Source organism: Amphiura filiformis, chromosome 14 (genome assembly GCF_039555335.1).
Source record: "Amphiura filiformis chromosome 14, Afil_fr2py, whole genome shotgun sequence".
Lineage (NCBI taxonomy): Eukaryota > Metazoa > Echinodermata > Ophiuroidea > Amphilepidida > Amphiuridae > Amphiura > Amphiura filiformis.
In genome coordinates this window covers 36,665,224-36,684,832 of record NC_092641.1, presented here as the reverse complement: position 1 = coordinate 36,684,832, position 19,609 = coordinate 36,665,224, and the positions used below count along the sequence as shown (strand labels likewise).

The following is a 19,609-nucleotide window of genomic DNA, read 5'->3' as shown; positions in this document are numbered from 1 at the left end:
TAAGACCTCATGCATTTGTGTGTGGCTAGTAGCGTGTTAATTCCTTTTGACATTGCGGCATGCCAAAACTGCGTAATTTACTGCATACTTCGTACTTCGAAGTGGACAAACTGTAGGAAATAACTGTAAATATTAAAATCCTCCAAAGGTAAGTAGAGATATATGTTGTTATGCCAAATGTATATAAACAGGATGCAGACATGCTATTGGATTTATTTGGGAAAACAGCATAACTTTACCAAAGCATTTGCTTCTTTTGCAACATTTTAAGTGCATTTTTCTCACAACATCAAATCTCGAGTTTTGTCATATCAGGATCAAATAAGTGCAACATTGTACAAGTTATTTTTTTATTATGCAACATGGGTAGATTTTTATGTGTATTTACTATTACTGCTGTGAATTAATTGTATATGTGGTTGTATGAAAGTGATGTATATTATTATTACACCCTGTGTGTATTACAATACTAATATATTTATTTGTTTGCAACATATAGCATTATGTATAAAATAAACATAACAAGAATGTGCCAATTTAATTAAATGTCCGTGCTTCATTCATAATTTTATCCTCAATTAGACAGATGGTTTAGGGAACAAACCAAAAGATCGATGACGTCCTATAAACGAAACTAGTTTCGTTTAGGGGGGAGGGGGTAAAAATACTCGATTACGTTTGTACAAAAACATCGGTCTGAAGAATTTGTCATTTTTATTATGTCAACATTTTCAACATTTCATTATTACCTCTCTAGCAGGGAGGGAGGGGGTCGGCTGAGAAACGAAACTAGTTATGTTTATAGGACGTCATCGATCTTTTGGTTTGTTCCCTTAAGGCTAGTGGGAAGGCAGGTGCCATATTTTTCCAGCGTTTGTCATCGCTTAGTCTATATTGAAAGGTCATAGTCACTGATAATGTTGTGAATTTTGAATAGAGATGGTCAGCCGCCCTTTTCAATGAAGAGCAGATAATATCCCTGTCAGTCATGCATTTCATTTACTCACTTTTGAGAGTAACTAGGCATCAACTAACTCATTTTTGGTCTCTATAAAAATAAATGATAACACACCTGGCAGAAAATGGTAATAATTATGTCAAACAAACACCATATCGTCGTGAACTTAGCATGATATAATAACAAATAGCTATGGTGTTTGTTAAACGTGTTATACTCTTGAATTGGATAACAGGGACTTATAAACGAGAGAGATGTATGCCTCCCTCTATAGCTCACTTGTAATACATTACATACATTCCATTGTACAGTTAATTTTAATATTGATATTTATTAATTTATTGATATGCTGCCTCTTGCTTTTTTTTATAAATATCAATTAAGGGATCCTTCCTTCCTTTCTCAGAAAATGAAAAATGTGCATATCTTATTCGTCAATGTGCACAATTATTCACAATGCATTTTCACATTTTCCGGGCTGTTTAATAGCACCGGCGTCGACTCATCGAATGCTCGGTGCCAGAAGTGGGTAAGTGCAATAACTGTCCTGTGAACATTTGGTAATTTACACTTAGTATATTGTAGGCCTATCTACACATGGCAGCTATTGCACAGTGCACTTACCACTTACTGGCACTGAGCAGTCGATGTACGTATACCTTACACTCAAACCACCTTGTGGGTTATATGACAATGATAAATACAGGGCATACAAAATTAAGTTTACAGATTGTTACTTCTATTTACATTATGTAGCATCTCATCTTATTATATCCTTACAATTTAATCAACGTATTACAACATACTGTTGTCTAGATGGGATGTTATCCTCCTTTTTGTCAAATTAATTAAATAATAGATACGTCATCTGCTTCTCAGTTGGAGCATCAGCCTATATGTAGTAAGATGAAGGTGTCTCCAGCAAACACAAAAAGTCCGATAAACGTTAACGCTAGACTAGGTTCTAGAATCTAGATTGGTCTTTTAATACACCTGCGTCACTTGGTTAATCCTGCCGTTCATTTCTACGGACATTTAGAAAACGTTGTTGAGACGTCACCAAATGTGCCAACGTACGTACATACGGGGTTTTTTTTGCGACAAACGTTTATTTCTGAACGTTTTACGACGTTGTAAAGACAAACGTTCGAACGTTACGGTATTATATATTACGACCTAGTGATTTTGGGAACTTATCAGCTGTACAGCCACACTATAGTGCTATAATAATATTAATGCTATATAATGCTAATATATTAATATAATAATAAAACGTTCAGAAACAATACAACATTGTTTAAGTTATGGCTTCAGGTGTTTATTACGATGATCAGGTATGAGCCAGCAAACACGTTTTACAGAAAAGGTTTATATATCGTGTTATATAAAGGATAAAAACGTTTAAATAACATTCATAAAACGTGATGGAAAACCTAAAAAATCGAATGTTATTTAACAATTGACAAAATATTGTGGAAAAGTATTTGCTCAAAATATTTTACAATAACGTTTTTAAAACGTATCATGCTCTTTTTACAACCTGACATTTAAATGTTTTTAAAATGTTTTGAACAAACGTTTTAAGAACATTTTTGTGTTTTCTGGGTAAAGACATTATTACCATCGGGCGAGCTATATGCCCTAATAGAATGAGACTGATCGCTAGCTCTCCTGAGAAAAGCCCTGTCAAGCTATCAATTCCGACTCATTGCTAAACACAACCATAACATACTAGATCGATTTACATTTTTTCAGAAGAGCACTTAATAACTCTTCATAAATCTTAGGTGAGCTGTATCTCGCTCGCCTTAAAATAAATGTGTTTATTTCTATAGTGAAATTAATATACAAGCGCTAAATGTGTCCATTCCATGAGAGTGAACATCATGTTAGACTGGCGGTCTGCTGCCCGATATATGTCCTGTATATCTACTTTGGCGGCTTGACATTGTCTTTGTATTTGCCGCCCACATTGCCTGGTGGGTCGTAGTTGAAGATGGCAAACACTTGGTTGTTTTTGACGGCAACACCAATACCTAGACGCTTACTGTCTTTCCATACGGTTTGTGTAAAATGACCTGAAAAAAGTAAACAAATACAATGTGTTATACACGCAATATAACACTCTCGATATAGAGCCTAAAAACAGTCCGAAAACATTATGTGATGTGTTTTCCAGAAGTCCTGTGAACTACGAAAAATAGCAAATTATACAGAAAATGGACATACGCCTTTGTGCCGCTGAATTCTGGGCTATCTAGATGAAATCATTTATAATACGGCATGTATGCCTAAGGCTGCGATCACATAGAAGTATACGGTATACGATATTCGCTATACGAAATACGCTCATTTGATCAGGCTGAGTTCACATAGGAGTATACTATGTGAACTCAGCCTGATCGAATGAGCGTATTTCGTTTTGCGAATATGGAATACCGTATACCTGCAATCATTCATATAGCAGCTGATGGACATACGTCTTTGTGCCGCTAAGCTATGAGCTATCTAGATGCATTCATACGATAGAAAATTGACATACGTCTTTGTGCCGCTAGGTCATTGCGTTGACAATTCTTTACAAAGGTTTATTGATTGTAGTACAATCATTTTATTAACTTATTCAACCTTACCAGATTTTCCTGACTCCGTCTTGAAAGAATCTTTTTATTACATTCATTCGTTCGTTCGTTCGTTCGTTCGTTCGTTCGTTCGTTCGTTCATTCATTCATTCATTCATTCATTCATTCATTCATTCATTCATTCACCCATTCATTCATTCATTCATTCATTCATTCATTCATTCATTCATTTATTTATTTATTTATTTATTTATTTATTTATTTATTTATTTATTTATTTATTTATTTATTTATTTATTTATTTATTTATTTATTTATTTATTTATTTATTTATTTATTTATTTATTTATTTATTTATTTATTTATTTATTATTTTGCTGTGTAACGATGAATGAAGTAAATAAATTGGACGTACCTGTTCCTGGTATGTGTTGAGTGGTGTTGTAGCTATACTTCTGGCATTCGTCGTAGAATGCCTTGACAGCCTTGTCACCTATAACAAACATGTCAAATTAAATAAGAGAATAATTAATTCAAACAGTATTGTTTTATTTGTTCACAAAATTATGGTTTCATTTTAAATATTGAATCCAGTCTTTTAAATTCTTATGAAATGATTACATGATTTGAAATTCGTTCTGACAACTCCATCATTCGTTCGATTGTTTTCTGCCTTTCTGGGTTTTTTTCATATTTCTCATTCTAATTATTATAACCATACATTAATATCAAGTGACATTTGTGGTCAGATAAAATATGTGGAGGATTGTGACCATTTCAGTTTTAATTACAAAAACACATGTTATACGTAGAGCTCGTTTATTTGAACTCTATGGTTGGAAATAATTATCAGAATACAACTAGTCTCTCCAAAGGATCGTTTTTAGCATTTTGTTTACTCTTTGTTTTTGTTTCCTTCAAACACTATTTTTGCATATAAATCAATAAATAATAATAATAATTAGTAAATTGCTTTGCAATTGTTTTTAGGAGATAAAATGTTACTTCAAAATATTGTTCTCTTCGGTGTTCCTTATTTTCATTTTGTTTTTCAAAACATTTTTAGCGTCAGTAGAAAGAACTTGGTTTCACTTTTTTAGGAAATACATTTAAAGGGGCATGGTCAGATTTTTCCATAGGAAAAACTGGGGAGATGAGGCTAGTCGATCTGATCACATATATTTAATTAAAATAAAGAACATTGCTGTCTTCAGTTAGAGGACATTGATTTTGATTTTGATTGATTTTGTTATACAATACATTACTTCAGCATTTTGTTTTATTGTTTTTGGAACATATCCGATTTTCTTCATAGGACATTGTCATCTTCAATTCAGTAGATATCTTTGTGTTTAAATGTGTGTCATTAAAAAAATTTTAGAGAACTATTTATCTTAAAGAACGTTGCTATCTACAGTAGATAGTATTATCTTCTAGAACATTGCTGTCTTCAGTACATAGTATTATCTTCTAGAACATTGCTATCTTCAGTACATAGTATTATCTTCTAGAACATTGCTGTCTTCAGTACATAGTATTATCTTCTAGAACATTGCTGTCTTCAGTAGATAGCACTACCTCCTAAAACATTGTTGTTGCCAAAATATATCACTATCGTCCAGAACATTGCTGCCTTCAGCAGTGGCGTATAGACTACTCAGCTTCCCCTATGAGAAGTCTTGCTGCCCCTGCCCCCCCCCCGATGCTGGACGCCCTAAAATTAAAGATTTTAAAAGGCCCTTTGTACTTTTTAGCCCATTTTTGGCTATTTTCGTTGAAGTTTGCCCTCCTTGAAAATTGTCTTGTCCCCCTTTTCCCCCTTCTGAAAAAGTCCTGGCTACGCCACTGGTATTCAGTAGATAGCATTATCTACTAGAACACTGTTATCTTCAGTAGATAGCATTATTTTCTAAAAAAAATGCTGTATTTAGTAGATAGCATTATACCTTCTACAACGCAATTTTGTAGAAAATAATGCTATCTACTGAAGACAGCAGATAGCATTATTTTCTACAAAAATGCTGTCTTTAGTAGATAGCATAAGTTCTATAACATTGCTATCTTCAGTAGAGAGCATTGTTTTCTAATTGTCTTAAGTAGCCTATATAGCGTTACCTTCTAGGATATTACTGTGATTAGTAAACATTATTTTCTAGAAAATTGCTATCTTTTAAGATAGGATTATCGTCAAGAATATTGCTGGATATGCCTATTCAGCAGTTATTAATATTGCGCAACGATGTTATGTTCATGGAAGCAAGAGGACCCCTTGCTTCCATGATAGTAGCCTATACAAAGTATTGCTTGTCAGTATGCTAATAATTAATTGATTGCAAGGTTCTCAGGTCAAGTAAAACAACTGATCCCATAATTCTGAATGCAAACTTTGCTTCCACATAACATGCATAATAAAAAATATTATTGTAATCATAAAGCCCATATGCCACTCATCAATCTGTCACCCGCATTTCATAAGGCACTGAATGAGTCTCCCATCTGCTGATGGGAGTCTCCCATCTGCTGATGATACCTCAGTATCAGCTCGTCTAGTTTATCTCTAATTCGGCTTATAAACTCTCATACCTACGAGTGAAAAAAAACTCCGAAAAACAACAACAAAAAACTTGCATGTCTGACCAATAGCTGCCTCGTTTAGATGTCGACATGAGAATAAGGGCTTTTGATACTCGTTCCTGGAGACAAGTGACTGGTATAATTTGATCAATGACCTGGGCCGTTCATTGGCTGTGTGTCTTGGTCAAATATCCAACGCTATAGTGATTGGCGTGTGAATTCAGTTTAAGGTTCACGCGCCACTCCAGGTTTCATTTAGGGCCAGAATTTAAGTTTTAAATACTAAATTAGGATTAGATTTTGAATTAGCAATATGATTAAGGCGTCGCGACAATTGAGATATCTTTTAATGTTGAATCACAGCATAATTAGCATAAGGGTTGGGTTATATATGTCTTTATCGCATAATTATATAATTATAGAACATTGTTTTTGACTATAGTTGAAGACAATCTAATACCAGGATTACTGCAGCTGACTACTTTCCTCTAAAAGCTAAACTACAACAAATCCCTCTGTTTAAAAGCCGCCATTGCTTGTGACGGCAGTACCGCCTTTCTTGCCCTTTGACACATACTTGTAATCTTTGGTATTCCTTATTTGATATGAAGCGAAGAGATTATTGGTCAAACCCTTGATGTGATTGGCCGATTGACCCCATCACTTATCACTCTAGGGGATAGAAGTTCTAGGGACTTTATGCCATGCTGGGTTTAAGTTATAATTGTATCATCATGTTACACGTATGGCTGACTTAGAGATATAGCTCCAAGTAACATGCGGCAATATGTAAATAAACAAAGTGATATAATTTAAAAGTAATCATTGATGAATGGGGAGTTGAAATTATTTTCTTTTTGCATTATATTACATAAATATAAAACAAACACAATGTTGTATCTAACAAAGCAAAATGTTTTGAAATATGATAATGCATAACTGGATGCAGGTAAGTTATAAAATTCAGTTTTATATTAATAATCTTAATTTAATGCTATGATATAGTAGGCCCTCTGACCCCAAATTGTGAGTTTCAATAAGGGGCTTTCTGATGACACCTTTGTAGTGGCGGCACCAGAGGGGGAGGGGACATGGGGAAAATTCCCCAAGTCAGAAATCTTGCCCCTTGTCTAATTTTTTTTTTTTACAATTTTGCGGAAATTTCATGATTTTTGACCCCCCCTGACCGCCACTGCACTTTTGCTATCTACAGAAGATAAGACGTTTAAATCGGAAAATTGCTTACGTACGTGGAAGGGATGTTCTGCTTACATGTTTTTATATCTACAGAAGACGTAAAATTGTCGAATATAATATTTATGCATATCGGGGTTGGCATGTCTATGTCAAATCTCTTGATTACTACTTTGATCCTGTAGGCTACTTTAACCCAGTCAAATATGTCATATGTTTGCTTCAACACCTTCATCATATTTTAAGTAAATACTACAGGTCAAATTACACACGGTAATGTGAAACCTGGTGACCTTGAATACAAAGGCAAGCTGACACCAAATCTTAATTGAAACCAAAGAAGCGATTTACTTTAGATATATTGTACATTACATATACTTCTTGATCCAAATAATATATATATTTCATTCTCTATTCAAAACAGTAGGCCTGGATAGTTTTTGCTTTTGATTTGCTTTTGACAAAAACATATTTAAGAAATTTAAAACATTTATGTATTGTAGCAAGTCTGTCAGGTCCAAATAAATTATATGTTAGACCATCTCCTCTACCTTCTGAAGATATTAAGACTCTAAACTATAAAAAAAAATGATGATGATGTAAAATGCTATCTACTGAAGATAGCAATTTAGGTTAAACATATTCTTATAGAGGATGATAATGGTTAAGGCAACAACGTGAAAGCGATAGAAGTATTTGAATAAAAATAAACCTATTTTACAATTTTGGGGAAAATGTTATTGAAGTCTACTTACCTGTGAGGCCATCAATGCCTCTGGAGTCACTCGCAAAGTGTATATTCTCTCCATATTTGTGTTCTGTTCTGTGTTGTAGCTTGGATGATTTGGCGCATTTGTCGGCCCACTGTTGAGCATACTTATTCAAATTGCCCGTCAATTTAAGTGTACCTGCGCCGTGTTTCTTGCGGTAGTCGTTATGTGCTTTCAGAGCATCTCTGCGGAACTTGCTCCTGTAAGCTGAGAAAAATAAAATAAAATAAAATAAAATAAAATTAAATAAAATTAAATAAAATTAAATAAAATAAAATAAAATAAAATAAAATAAAATAAAAAGAAGTTTAAAATGACGGAGGTTATAAAATGTGCGAATGATAAGAGAATGACTACGGCGAAACAGATTCATTCTTTGTACCTGTAAATATAATACATATCAATGACGAGCCTTGCTTGCAGCTGGTAATGATAACTTGGTTTATTTCTCAGGGTTTATTTGTTGAGATAATACATATCTATTATAATTAGGCTAATGTATCATGTCTCAGTCTAAACACAAATGTTTATATGTCATTTTCAAGTGAGATACAAGGTCTTCAGTCGTTGACCGCATACTTTCATGTTCTTCGCATTCAATCAGAAAAATATTTTTGCTATGATTATTACTTACATGACAAAAATGTAATTGCATTGCTGAGATTTATAGCCATGACAATCTTGAGAGACTAAATAAATTAAAATTTTAATAAATAAATAAATAAATAAATAAATAAATAAATAAATAAATAAATAAATAAATAAATAAATAAATAAATAAATAAATAAATAAATTGCTCAGCTCACATTTCTGGTATTTTTACAAGCAATTGTTAACCATAAAGCCAAGAAAGACCCTTGATTTTGACTGTTCGCAGCTCCAAAAGACCTCCTTTTAACAGTACGCCATCAGTTCCCAAAGACCTACCACCTCAAAATTCTGGGGGAGCATACGCCTACTCACCAAAAATGTATGATGTGCCCCACCCGGCACCCCTAGACCTTTAGTAAAACAATAGTCTATCAGCTGCGGCCTGTGCGGTGCAACTGGGTTGTTCCCTATAGGTTTCTATTTATAAACGGAATATGTGTTTAAAATAAATCGACTTTTGCAAAAAATCTCTCTCTAGGCCTATATATATATATATATAAATTGTGTGGGTCGTTTCTCATTTACCAGGCCACGCAAATATATCCTGGAAATAATGAATTTCTGAAATTTCAAAGTGGGTGAAGAAGTTTACATATTTAAAAGTATTTTTAATTTAAATCGGGCCCATGCAATATTTATAATCATTTTTTCCGATAGAGTTGTTATTTTTGATGTTTAGATACACTTTGCTGCCCTCTGATTACAAATGAAAAGCCAAATTTATATTTCGAATTAACTCATAATAATTTAATCGAATCGGATTTCTATAAGTAAAATGTAAATCCAAAGTCATATAGGTTTATAGCTTGCAAGAATGTTCTATAATATTGAGCCAATTATGAATGCTCCAATTGGTCTTTAAAATAATATTACTATACTGCATGTACAGCTGTATAGTTATGATTAGGCATCGCTAAAGCAATGTCGACTATATCAGGTCCTATTCACACCAACCCAGCAAACACAAAAATGTTTAAAAAAAGTTACAACGTGTTATAAACGTGTTTTGGTTTTGATCAAAATATCATTTAATGTCGGGTTATCATGGTTACATAATGCAGGGTTTAAAACATTTTGTATGATAAAACACAGGTTTAAGATGTTACCAACTGTTAATTGTAAAAATAATTTATCAACAAGTTATGCATCGACGCCCCTTATAATCCTAACAAATGCCCACGTTGAACAGCAGCTGAATTTTGCCCCTCCCAGCACACAATTTCTAGAAAATTCATTCAGAATTCAGCTTCTTTTTTTCAGTTATTTTTTCAGTTCAATACCATTTACACAATTTACGGTCTACCTTTTTGTCCTATTGCAAGCAATCACAATATAGTATGGTAACAATAAAATAAGCAAATGCTATGGGAACTCCCTGTGTCATGCCTTCCAAATGTTTGTAATGTGATCATGTCTGGGGTATCCCTTCTATTTATTACCACAATCGGACCTGGCATTGCAATATCTCAGGTGTAGTAGCTGCCTCTTGCTCTATACCGTATTTTCATAAAACGTATACGAAGTCGAGTTTAGGGTCAAGTTATAGGTTTGGAGTTATATTGGTATAAATGATCTTGCGCTAATGGCCAAAATTAAGAGAGGTGTTCCATAATTTGTTTTATGTTATCGTTTTCTGAAACACTATATAACAAGAGATGAAATGTTAAGCATATTTAGCGCCAGTCAATCCAGTAGAAAATAAATTTTGAGCATAAGCCCACCCAGCAGTCAAGAAAACTATAGGCCGACTGTAAAAAAAAAGAAAGTTAGCGTGGCAGTAAATTGTTAACAGCTAATCTGCCAACAAATACCTGTACATTTTATAGCAAAAATGCTACATTTTTTATTGTAAATGATAGGCTATACTGTTACTGTTGTTTGTTTACAGTGTAAGTTTAAAACAGTTAATATGTATAATAGGCCTAGGGGCCTATCTGTTACTTTTTACACTGCGTTTCAGTATAGGGGCGGACCAGGATTTGGGGAAAGGGGTGTAAAGTGTCTTTTCTCCTGTTTCTCATCTTGCTTCCTTCCTTTCGCTCTCTCTCTCCTTTTTTTTTTGGGGGGGGGTCTTTTCTCCTCCATTTTGGATTTTTATGAGCGGGGGTGGGGGCGTGCGCAATATTCTTTCATATGTGGATCCTTCCCTGTTAAAAGTGTAACCGTAATTCATCCAGCCGCCATTTTACGTAGGCTATCCAAATGTGGCACTCCACAAGCATGACTAGATGATATCTGATATATTTGTGTGGTGTGCCTACTGGTCTATTGGTTTTAATCATTGATGAAATGGTACACCGTTTTGGTATAGGCCCATATCTTGGCTGGGGAAGACTTTCATGGCAACTTAAGTAGACCAATTGTTATCATAGTTATGTGATAAATATATATATTGTACAATAATTATTTACATGTTAATTTTTTCTTCTTGATTGCATATGAAAAGGTTTGGCTACTCAAACGATTCTCTTATAGACGCATCTATCCACCTCGATACACCTGAGCACACAATTTCATCCAAGATCTTCCAAGCAAGCAGTGAATTGTCTTTACACAATCTTTGTTTACACTACACGGTTGATTGCATAGCAACATAAGAGATGTGTGAGCTTCTAGCTGGTGACTAGTGGAAAATAGGCATCTGTGATTGGTTTTGTCAAAACCTCAAGTGTTCCCTTCATCCAATCAAAAATAATAAAAAAATATCGAACGAAAGCTAACACTCCCCCTAAAAACACCTTTTTTTAAAAATTACATCAACAGATAACGCAATTCAATGTTTATAGCAAGGCGAACGTGGTAAATCTGTTGAAAACGACCTATTCAAGCACAATTTTTGACCAAAATGTAGGTTTTAAAAGTCAAAACCTCAAGTGATCCTTACAATATTTTTCAGATTTTATGTCATTAAATGAAAGAGCACATTTATATTGTCCATATACATAAACATTGTATATATTTTAATCCTAGGTTTCTAGCTGTTTCTGTGGTATAAAAATCTCAACTTTTTGGTGAAAGTTGGAGGGAGCATGAAGGTAGTACAGAGGGAGGCCTCCTAAATAAACAGATCACCCCTTTAATGTAATAACTCGGCCCTTTAATGTATTAATGTAATAGGGTCATATCATTGCAGTACAGTGTATCAGGTTCGAAACTATCCTGAAACTTTTCAAACGCATTGAATTTATTACTCACAGCCAACTGAGATGATGGTCCTTTTCCTTTATATGGTAATATTGGTTTGCTTCATGCTAATTTGTATGATATCTTTCAAATAAATTCGTATTTGTTCACACGGCCTCTCATAAGTTAAGAATTCTTGGTGTATTTGAGGGATGGTATTTCGCCTTGAGGCTTAATGATGACTACATCATAGACAGACGGGACTACAAATGATGAATGGTGAGAGTTTGTCATCACTAGGTGAGTTATTATTTGGTGAGTTATTGAAACTAAGAGTTAATGATAATACTTTTTTTGATATATGACGAACTTTCACAATGCTACCTTATACGTGACCGTATATCCTTACTATACCGGTATAGGCCTAGTTATTTATCATGAATATCAATTGTTATTTAAAAAAATTATAGCAAAAAATAACTAATGAAAAACTTATAAATTTGGCCCCAAACCCAAACTACCAAAGGCATGCATATTTTATGCCGTCGGTTGATTTCAAGGCACCATACAGAATGCTGAAAAGCCCGCTTCTTTCAAAATTCTTCATAAATTTCCATAAAAATGTTGCCCTGTGACGATTAGGGCAGGTCTGGCAATGGACATGGAAAACTGAAGATACTGAACTGGGGTTTAAAAGAAACGTCTATTAGGGATTTTTAGGAACTGCAAGAGAGACGCAAGTTTTGAAGTGAGTACTACTCGCAGTGTCGAAGTTTTTTTGGGGGGGCGTTGTTGATCCTATCTCCAGACTACAATAATAACTCGCCGTTTTACTTCTTGCTCCACGATTGAAGTCATGCTATCAGTCACGAACTTTGCTCGCATTCATTATTCATCCTTGTTTTATGCCCTTATCGGACATGCACACATACGATGAGTGATTGGCACATTATCAACATTATTTATTTCAACCAACAAAATTTCTGCGAATTTAACCAGTCTTTTCGACGAAAGAAAAAATCACTGGCATTCATGGAATAATCACATATACGAGAGTGTTTTCATCAGACCACCCAAATTGAATAAATGATTTTGAATTATAATTACATTATTTTTGTCTCAAGTATTGCTGCTGGTTTTCTACCAACACCAAATGATATATGTTTTTCATAATTTATGTTCTGTGCCTACTGTTTGGCATATTACTCAAACCTATGCAGGACGTCTAATCACGAAGCATTAATTGTCAACGATATTATAAATTGAAAGAGATATTTTTAAATGAAGTAATTCCATACTTCATAAGTGATTACTGCAAAATATCAAAATGATTAGTAACAATCGGTTGTGATGACTTACTGAAAAACCTGCTTCTTCCAAATGCAACATAGGGTCCTCTTGAAATTACATGTACCATCATTTACTGTTTATGACATTAATCAACAACTTATGTTGATCATATATTGCATTTTGATGTGGCAGTCATGTCTATAATCACTGAAACTGATGGGCACCAATCATTTGATACAGCCTGTAATTATAATATTTAGCAAACAAATAACACATAAATAAATGTATGTGTTATAAATAATAAATAGATATAAACACATATGCCTATTATACAGATTAATAATAAATGTAATAATTGCACAAGACTGAATTGCTATCTACTGAATGCAGCACTTTCACAAAGAACTGTTAGCATGGTTAGGACAAGAACGTAGGTTTTAACCATGGGGATTGACAAATGCCAAAAGATTTTTTTTTAAATTGTTAAAAGAAATTGAAAGAATTACTACTTCAATTATAGCAAAATAACTTTATTTAGGCTATTTCGTGCCTGAAGATAACACAAGAACAAATTGCTATCTACTGAAGATAACATAGGGATGAAGTACTATCTACTGAAGATAGCAAAATAATGAATTGTTATCTACTTAAAATATCACTTATTTAACATCTCCTGCCTGTAGATAGCACAGCAACAGCAACACACATGCAACAATGAATTGCTATCTACTGAAGATGAGTTGTTACACGTGTTTTAGTGTTATTTTAGTGTTTATAAATTAACACCCCTATACCTTCACTGTACAAACAAGTGTTTATTAAGTGTTCAAGTGTTTATTAAGTGTTGCTCTGCTGTTTTTGCAGTGTAGACAGCATAGGGGGGAAGAAATTGCTATCTACTGAAGATAGCACAGGGAAAATGTCTATCTACTGAAGATAGCGCAGGGAAAATTGCTATCTACTGAAGATAGCACAGGGTAAATTGCTGTCTACTGAAGATAGCACAGGGAAAATTGCTATCTACTGAAGATAGCACAGGGTAAATTGCTGTCTACTGAAGATAGCACAGGGAAAATTGCTATCTACTGAAGATAGCGCAGGGAAACCTACTATCTACTAAAGTTAGCACAGGGTAAATTGCTATCCACTGGAAATAGCATACAAATGAATTGTTATCTACTGAATATAGCACAGGAAAAATTGCTATCTACTAAAGATGGCACAGGGAAAATTGCTATATACTAAAGATAGCACAGGGAAAATTTCTATCTACTGCAGATAGCACAGCGAAAATTGCTATCTACTAATGATAGCACATGGTAAATTGCTATCTACTGAAGATAGCACAGGGAACATTGCTATCTACTAAAGATAGCACAGGGTAAATTGCTATCTACTGAAGACAGCACAGGGCAAATTTCTATCTACTGCAGATAGCACAGGGAAAATTGATATCTACTGAAGACAGCACAGGGTAAATTTCTATCTACTGAAGATAACACAGGGCAAATTTCTATCTACTGCAGATAGCACAGGGAAAATTGCTATCTACTGCAGATAGCACAGGGAAAATTGCTATCTACTGAAGACAGCACAGGGTAAATTGATATCTACTGAAGATAGCACAGGGTAAATTGCTATCTACTAAAGATAGCACAGAATAAATTGCTCTCCACTGGAGATAGCATACAAATGAATTGTTATCTACTGAAGATAGCACAGAAAAATTTGCTATCTACTAAAGATAGCACAGGGTAACTTGATATCTACTGAAAATAACACAGGGTAAATTGCTCTCTACTGAAGATAGCATACGAATGAATTGTTATCTACTGAAGATAGCACAGGGTAAATTGCTATCTACTGAAGATAGCGCAGGGAAAATTGCTATCTACTGAAGATAGCACAGGGAAAATTACTATCTACTGAAGATAGCACAGAGAAATGGCTATCTACTAAAGATAGCACAGGGTAACTTGATATCTACTGAAAATAACACAGGGTAAATTCATACGAATGAATTGTTATCTACTGAAGATAGCACAGGGTAAATTGTTATCTACTGAAGACAGCATAGGGTAAATTGCTATCCACTGGAAATAGCATACAAATGAATTGTTATCAACTGAATATAGCACAGGAAAAATTGCTATCTACTAAAGATGGCACAGGGAACATTGCTATCTACTAAAGATAGCACAGGGCAAATTTCTATCTACTGCAAATAGCACAGGGAAAATTGATATCTATACTGAAGACAGCACAGGGTAAATTGATATCTACTGAAGATAGCACATGGTAAATTGCTATCTACTGAAGATAACACAGGGTAAATTGATATCTACTGAAGACAGCACAGGGTAAATTGATATCTACTGAAGATAGCACAGGGTAAATTGCTATCTACTAAAGATAGCACAGAATAAATTGCTCTCCACTGGAGATAGCATACAAATGAATTGTTATCTACTGAAGATAGCACAGAAAAATTTGCTATCTACTAAAGATAGCACAGAGTAACTTGATATCTACTGAAAATAACACAGGGTAAATTGCTCTCTACTGAAGATAGCATACGAATGAATTGATATCTACTGAAGATAGCATATGGTAAATTGCTATCTACTGAAGATAACACAGTGTAAATTGATATCTACTGAAGATAACACAGGGTAAATTGCTATCTGCTGAAGATAACACAGGGTAAATTGCTATCTACTGAAGACAGCACAGGGTAAATTGATATCTACTGAAGATAGCATACGAATGAATTGATATCTACTGAAGATAGCATATGGTAAATTGCTATCTGCTGAAGATAACACAGGGTAAATTGCTATCTACTGAAGACAGCACGGGGTAAATTGATATTTACTGAGATAGCAGCACAGAGATAGCACAGGGATAAAAGGTTATCTGCTGAAGATAACAAAATCGAATATAAGAATGTTTATGTAGCCTACTGTACATAACACACCATAATTATATTATTATTGGAGCCACTATGTATACCTTTAAAGACCCACGTATGTTTGTTTCAAAAAGTTCAATCCAAGCAGGTGTAAATAATGAAGGCGCTAAGCATGATTGGGTGAGAGCTAGATCTGTGGAAGTAATAGGCATTTTTGCTAAATCAGTCGTACAACTTGGCCTTGATCAATCAGCATGAAACCACAAGGAAAATACATAATGCTCAGTTTGTGTTCTGTAGAAAACTTGTTTGCTGTCCATCAATAATCACCTACTTCTAGTGCATCTTTGTTTGGAAGTTATGCCAGCACAACAGATCTTGTAAAGTCTGCTAGGTGTCAAAACGCGGAAAATCATTCTCACACTCTTTTCCATGAGAACCACAAAACTTACACAGAAATGCACATAATTGAAGTCCCGTGTTAGATTCCCACCAGTTGGTCTTCGTGAGACAGCTCTACATGTACAAAATCAGATGACTGCCAAAACCATCAAATTTAAATTTTGTATAAAATTTCTGAACCATGTTAACTGAAATGAAACCAAACTTGAAAGTATAGTGCAGTCTGTGAACTAACATCATGTACACCGGGCATGTGCACATCTATATTTGAAACCCTACATCATGTACACCGGGCATGTACACATCTATATTTGAAACCCTACATCATGTACACCGGGCATGTACACATCTATATTTGAAACCCTACATCATGTACACCGGGCATGTACACATCTATATTTGAAACCCTATAGCTACACCTTTCATTCAGCATTCAATTTCAATGTTTTGATAAGTCAAATGTGAAAATAGAAAGGTTAAGAACAAGTCAACAATTCTGTTCCTTAGTGAATTTACTTTAATGATTAACGGCGACCATTGAATTGCTGGCCAGTGTAAAAGCTTCATAAAACCTGAGCCAAACGTTTTATTGCAAAAATTGGCCTTTTTATTATCGTGACTAAACCCCGCTCCATGTTTAACTTTTAACGAATGTTTGTGTTTCCACCAAACATTCGACATCCCATATAATTAACTTTCCGTCAACACACATTTGTTAGAAGATAAAATTAATTGAAGTAGATTGATTAACTTGTTGAACGCATATTGTACGCCGAATATTCCGAGTATGTGACGGGCCCTTATGCTATTGGTATCACGTGCGTATATTTTTTATTGTACGTTCTAAAAGCATTAAGTAGGCTATTTCTCGCCTCAATGTTAAAAATAATCGTAGTGACGGAGGTGTGAGTACCTCGGGCTAGTTAAAAATAGGCCTAGCTTTTCCGACAGCTCGCCTTTAAACCATTAACCATTGTTAACGATGCATTTCATGTTTTAGCACTGAGTAAGTATTCCCGCTGTTTAACTATAGGCCTACGTGTTGTACCGGTAATTATTATTGTATATATTCTATTTCAAATGCTATTTTGGGTGCCGACGAAATGGAAGGCACATTAGGCCTAATTAAACTATACAGCAAAATAGTTTACATGGTTAAAACAAGTTTGAAAAAGAAAGACCTACAACAAGAGATGTTATGTCCATTATTATCTGTATCATACCAGTATACCTTTAATGTAATACAAGGATATAACATCCATTTACTATTTATACAGCATTGAACTCTCCGGTCTGTCCAAAATAGATGTTTTGAAACTTTAAATCTTTCTAAAAAGTAGGATTTCCAATAAAACAACGATGTTCACTATATAAGAGAAAGACACGGTGACACCGTCATTTGATCCAAGTAGGCTAATTATTTTATTACTCTCATATCAACTCAGTTATGTTTCTAAACACTCGACGTTTATGGTGACACAAGACTAAAAGATTATGTTGAAAAAAAAATGTTAAAAAATATCAAGCTAAGCAAAATTAAAAACAAAACAAACAAAAAACAACCCCCCCCCCCAAAAAAGGGGAAAAAAGAGAAGGAAAAAAAACCGTTCAGCGCTACATGATCCCTTCATGGTAGTCTATTAAACAACACTTATCTGCCAAAGCGCAATGAAAACCATCAAATGCAAACACAAGGATATATACATCAAAGTAGATCTTAAAAAGTACATATTTATTTTTAAAAAAAACCATGATAAATAACATATTAAAAAAGCACATGAAAAAGACACATTGAAAATGTATGTAAAAACCAAAGAACTATTACAAATGTACTTGCAGAGACTATCGTAAAACAAAATCCAACAAAAAACTTTTTTACGTACCACCAACATCATCAGATCTGCTCATACATTTCCCCATGATGATCGCTTTGAACTGAAAGACAGTCAGGTACTTGATGTTGCGGTGTGTATGCCTTTGGTCACACTAACATGTTTTCTGCTGTGCAGTGTAAGCCTCAGCCTGGTGCTTTATACATTCTGGACCGAGCTGATACCAAAAACCTACCGCGGATATAGTATGTTCCAAAGAGAAACCCCTGGGAGAAAAAACTTTTTGGCAGGAAAATCAGAATTTTTTTTTGGGCGGGATAGAGTTGGAAGAAATTTATTTTGAATATAGTGAATCCAGCGCCTTTTGGCGACGTAATAAGTTTATGGTATAAACGCGCGTGAAGCGCCCCAAAACATTTGCTATATCATCATGTATATTGAAGCTAAATTGGTGAAATATGGTGCAAAAGTGGAATAAATACACGCGAAACACGCAAAAACATTCCACTGTCCAATGTCTATCTTTCTTTAGAAGCAAGTTTCAAACCACTTATCTGACTGAGTAAAATCCAGTGGCAGGTATGTAGCACTTTAAAAAACATCTTATTTCCCCAACACCATGAAAAGCTATAGGGCTGCGAGCTGCGATAGTCATGTTGACTGAAAACTTTTATTGTTAAAAGCAACTGAAAAACATATTTTTTTGCGACTGACTTTATTTTGCTTGATTTAGTCGAATATTTCGTATGCTCGTTTCTAACCCGGTATCTTTTTATATGGACAGAGTGTATGGTTCCGATGCGGAAGTTGGCAAGAGATCTGCAGTAAGGAAGGCGTATACGTGTAGGCGATTTGTGCTTGGTGGCGTCGAGGATGCGATGACAATTATTGTTTACTCTTGGTGGCGTCGAGGATGCGATGACAATTATTGTTTACTCATGGGGTGTTATGTTATAATACCATTCAAAACATTGGTTGATGACAAACCTGCTTAGAGTTTACTATCTTGTCTACGAACATGAAATTGCAGTAAATTTGACTTGAACTTGGTTGCCATGTTGCTTCCCGTTGCCGCAGCAAACACAGGAATGATCTTTGTTTTGGTAAAAACGTTTTGATAACATTTAAATGTCGAGTTATATAAAGGTCATGCAAACTTTTTGTATCAAAAACACTAAAGAAACGTTTTTAAAATATTGGCAAAATATTTTTGTAAAATATCTTTTTGCAGACGTTTTTAGACAAATATTCTGTCAAGATTTAAAAGTGATCCAGATGATCCCCCACCGTTCTCAAAAAAAAAAAGTTGAGATTTTTATAC

General features: G+C 34.4%; 1 protein-coding gene across 1 annotated transcript; it reads right to left on the bottom strand.

The window, feature by feature from the left end:
* Window positions 1-457: 457 nt before the first annotated feature.
* On the bottom strand, window positions 458-18,491 carry LOC140170041 (Golgi-associated plant pathogenesis-related protein 1-like). The gene is made up of 4 exons (XM_072193356.1): window positions 18,340-18,491; window positions 8,064-8,285; window positions 3,956-4,033; window positions 458-3,036 (listed from the first exon to the last, which is right to left on the bottom strand). The coding sequence occupies exons 1-4, from the start codon at window positions 18,374-18,376 to the stop codon at window positions 2,888-2,890; spliced, it is 486 nt and encodes a 161-aa protein (XP_072049457.1). The 5' UTR covers window positions 18,377-18,491; the 3' UTR covers window positions 458-2,887.
* Window positions 18,492-19,609: the final 1,118 nt, after the last annotated feature.